General features: G+C 40.3%; 1 protein-coding gene across 1 annotated transcript in view; it reads right to left on the bottom strand.

Moving 5' to 3' along the window:
- The window catches only part of PTPN18 (protein tyrosine phosphatase, non-receptor type 18), a 13,314-nt gene that overhangs the window by 7,535 nt on the left and 2,288 nt on the right, over positions 1–3,491 (bottom strand). Inside the window, exons 3-5 of the mRNA XM_021712664.1 lie at positions 3,239–3,315; positions 3,058–3,153; positions 2,906–2,944 (exon numbers count right to left, since the gene is read on the bottom strand). Of these exons, the coding sequence (XP_021568339.1) occupies positions 2,906–2,944; positions 3,058–3,153; positions 3,239–3,315 (212 nt within the window). The remainder of the gene's footprint in view (positions 1–2,905; positions 2,945–3,057; positions 3,154–3,238; positions 3,316–3,491) is intronic.

The following is a 3,491-nucleotide window of genomic DNA, read 5'->3' as shown; positions in this document are numbered from 1 at the left end:
CCCACTGCACTCCAATCTGGGTGATAGAGTGAGACTCCAACTCAAAAAAGAAAAAAAAAAAAAAGAAAGGAAAACACATCTACACAAAAACCTGTATCTGAATGTTCATAGCAGCATTACTCATAATAGCCAAAAAGTGCAAAGAACCTGAATTCTACCAACTGATTAATGGATAAGTTAAATGTGGTAGATCTATTCACTGAAATATTATTCAACAATAAAAAGAAGTGATGTGTTGATACATGCTACAGTTTGCATGAACATTCAAAACATGCTAAGTGAAAAAAGTCACCAAAGATTACATATTACACGACTTCATTTATCTGAAACATCCACAGTAAGCAAATTTATAGAAACAGAAAGCAGATTAGGGATTTCCTGGAGCAATAGAGGTTATTGGGAAATGGAGAATGACTGCCAGGGGCTCCAGGGTTTTTGTTGTTTTTTGTTTGCTTTTTTGAGTTGGAGTCTCACTCTGTCACCCAGGCTGGAGTGCAGTGGCACACTCAGTCACTGCAACTTCAACCTGCTGGGCTCAGGCAATCCTTCTGCCTCAGCCTTCCAAGTAGCTGGAATCACAGGCGCGCACCACCACACCCGGCTAATTTTTTTATTTATTGTAGAGACGAAGTCTTGTCGTGTTGCTCAGGCTGATATCGAACCCCTGGGCTCAGGCAATCCTCTTGCCTTTGCCTCCCAAGGTGCTGAGTTTACAGGCATGAGCCACTGCACCCAGCCCCAGGGTTTCTTTATGGGGTAAAGAAAATGTTCTGAGATGTATTATAGTGATGGTTGTATAACTCAGGAGTATACTAAAAACAACTGAATTGTATACTCCAAATGAGTGACTTGTATCTCAATAATGCTGTTTTAAAAAGATAATCTAAAGTAAAATAATAACAATGTATTATAGAATGTACTTCATATTTAGAATCAAAATGCAACAATAGCACAAAGAATAGAAAGAAGAAATTGAAATATCCTGCTATAATTTCTTGCATTTTATGTGGAATGCATAATACTGTTTGAATGTAGACTATGTCAAAGACATGTATTGTAACCCCTAAAGCCACCACTAAACATTTAAAATAAAGAGGTATAGCTAATAAGGGAATAATGACTATAAAATAGATTTTAAAATTCTCAATCTGAAAGAAGACAGAAGAAAATAAGAAAATAACAAAGGACAGAAAAAAAATAGCAAGATGGTAGGTTTAAACCCAACGTTCTTGATAATTACAGTAAAGACTAAATAATCTAATTAAAGGCAGATAGTGTCAGATTAGATTAAAAGTAAGTTTCTACAATATGCCACCTACAAGAAACACACTTAAAACAAAGGTGAACATAGATATAAAGTAAAATAATGAAAAAAGACATACCATGCAATCTCTAAAGAAATTTAAATGGCTATATTAATAATAAAGTACACTTCAGCAAAAGGAATATTAACAGCAATAAAGGAGGGTGTCACATATTAGAAAAGGAATTTAATCATTCAGAAGACATAATCCTATGTGTACATGCACTCAATCGTAGAGTTTTAAAAGATCTGAAGCATACAAAGGAAAAATGAAGCAGGAAAAAAAAAAGTACCTGAAGCAATAACTGACAGAATTGAAAGGAGAAATAGCTAAATTCTACAACTAGAGTTGAAGATTTCAACCTTCCTCTTTCAGCAAATAATAGAGCAGATAGGCAAAAATAAAATCATAAGAATTATAAGATTTGAATAATACTGTTGACAAATTACCTAGTTGACATTTATTTATTATTGGAGATTTCAACATGCCTCTCTCAGAAAGTCATAGAACATTTAGAGCAAATAAACCTATAAGGAAAAGTAAAGATATAAAAGTGTCTTTCAGAAAAGACTACCAATTTGACCTAATTGGTATTTATAGAACACTTCACCCAACAGAAGCAGAAGACACAGTCTTTTCAAGTGCACACAGAACACTTACCAAAATAGACCATATTCGTGACCATAAAACAAGTTTCAGTACATTTAAAAGAACTGAAATAATAGAAACTTGTTTTTGACCACAATGGAATTAACTAGAAATCATAACCAAAAAGTATATTTTAAAAGTCCCCAAATATTTGGAAACTAAACACCTATGATCAATACCATGGGGGCAAAGAAGAAACCACGGGGAAATAAAAAAGTATTTAGAACTAATTGAAAAAGAAAGCACAACTTGTCAAGTTTGTGAGATGCAGCTAAAGCAGTGCTTAGAAGAAATAAAAACACAACTTCTCATATATGAAAAAAGAAAAACCTCAAATCAGTAATCTAAGCTTCTACCTTAAAAACACTTAGAAAAAGAAAAGCATATTAAACCTGAATAACCAGAAGTAAAGAAATAATAAAGACAAGAGGAAATTATTGAAAGAGAAAAAAATTTTTAAATTGACAAAATGAATACAACTCAAAACTGGTTCTTTGACAAAATGATAAACTTCTTGCCCAAGGATTGGTTACATTTTCTATAAAGGGTCAGATACTAAATAGTTTAGACTCTGTGGACCATACGATGTACTCACCTAACAACTACTCAATTCTGCTACTGTACCATGAAAACAGGCATAGGCAATACATAAATAAATGAGCGTGACTGTGTTTCGGTACATTTTATTTTCAAAAATAGGCATCGGTATGGACTTAGTACAACAGTTGCAAACGTGCCCATCTTTACTCTAGCGAAACTGATGAGAGAGAGAGAGAGAGACAGAGGGATAGAGAGGGAGAGACCGAGACAGTGAGAGAGACAGAGACAAAGAGAGAGGGCGAGAGACAGAGACGGACAGGCAGGCAGGCAGACAGGAGAGCCCGCCAATGCTGTAGGAAGATTCCTCCTCCCTCCACGGGGAAATGTCTGCTGGGGGCTCTGAAGACACCTACCCGCCCGTTCTCTGTCTCTTGACATGCCATCAGGATCACCTAGACAAGGAGGGCAAGTGGAGACGGAGGTGACTGGGATTAGGAGACCAGGGAAACGCGACCCAGGGGGATGCTCGGAACGCTGGCCGCATCCCACCTCCCCCAGTGCTGACCTTGACTCTAAACTCCCAGACCAGTCGCCAGAAGTCTAGCAGGGTGTGAGGCAGGGGTCCTTGCGTGGCGATGTAGGCCTGGCTTCCGTCCGCACCCTGCGCAAGGCCGCATTCACTACCAAGATGCCACGGCCCGCCTCCGCCACCCCGAGCCCGGCCCGCTCCCTGACCGAAGCCTGACCCGGATAAAGTTGCCATTGATGTAGTCGCCATGCCCCTCTTCCCGGAGCAGGGAGAGGACCACGCGTGTCTGATCGTCTGCAGCGGGGAAAGGGAGAAAGTGGAGTTTGGGGGTGACAGCGTTGCCAAGGCCCTGACATCAGCCCAGCACGGGGGCGGCACCCGGCTGGGATCCCCCAGGAGGGGCGACTGGGGTGCGGAGGGTGTCGCGGTGCGCCCGGACGGGCGCCGGGGCGCCTGCGGGCGGCAGGGAC

This window comes from Carlito syrichta, unplaced genomic scaffold (assembly GCF_000164805.1).
Source record: "Carlito syrichta isolate Samal-C Ts95f unplaced genomic scaffold, Tarsius_syrichta-2.0.1 Scaffold303576, whole genome shotgun sequence".
Classification (NCBI taxonomy): Eukaryota; Metazoa; Chordata; class Mammalia; order Primates; family Tarsiidae; genus Carlito; species Carlito syrichta.
The sequence above is the reverse complement of the archived record's forward strand: the minus strand, read 5'-3'. Positions and strand labels throughout refer to the sequence as shown.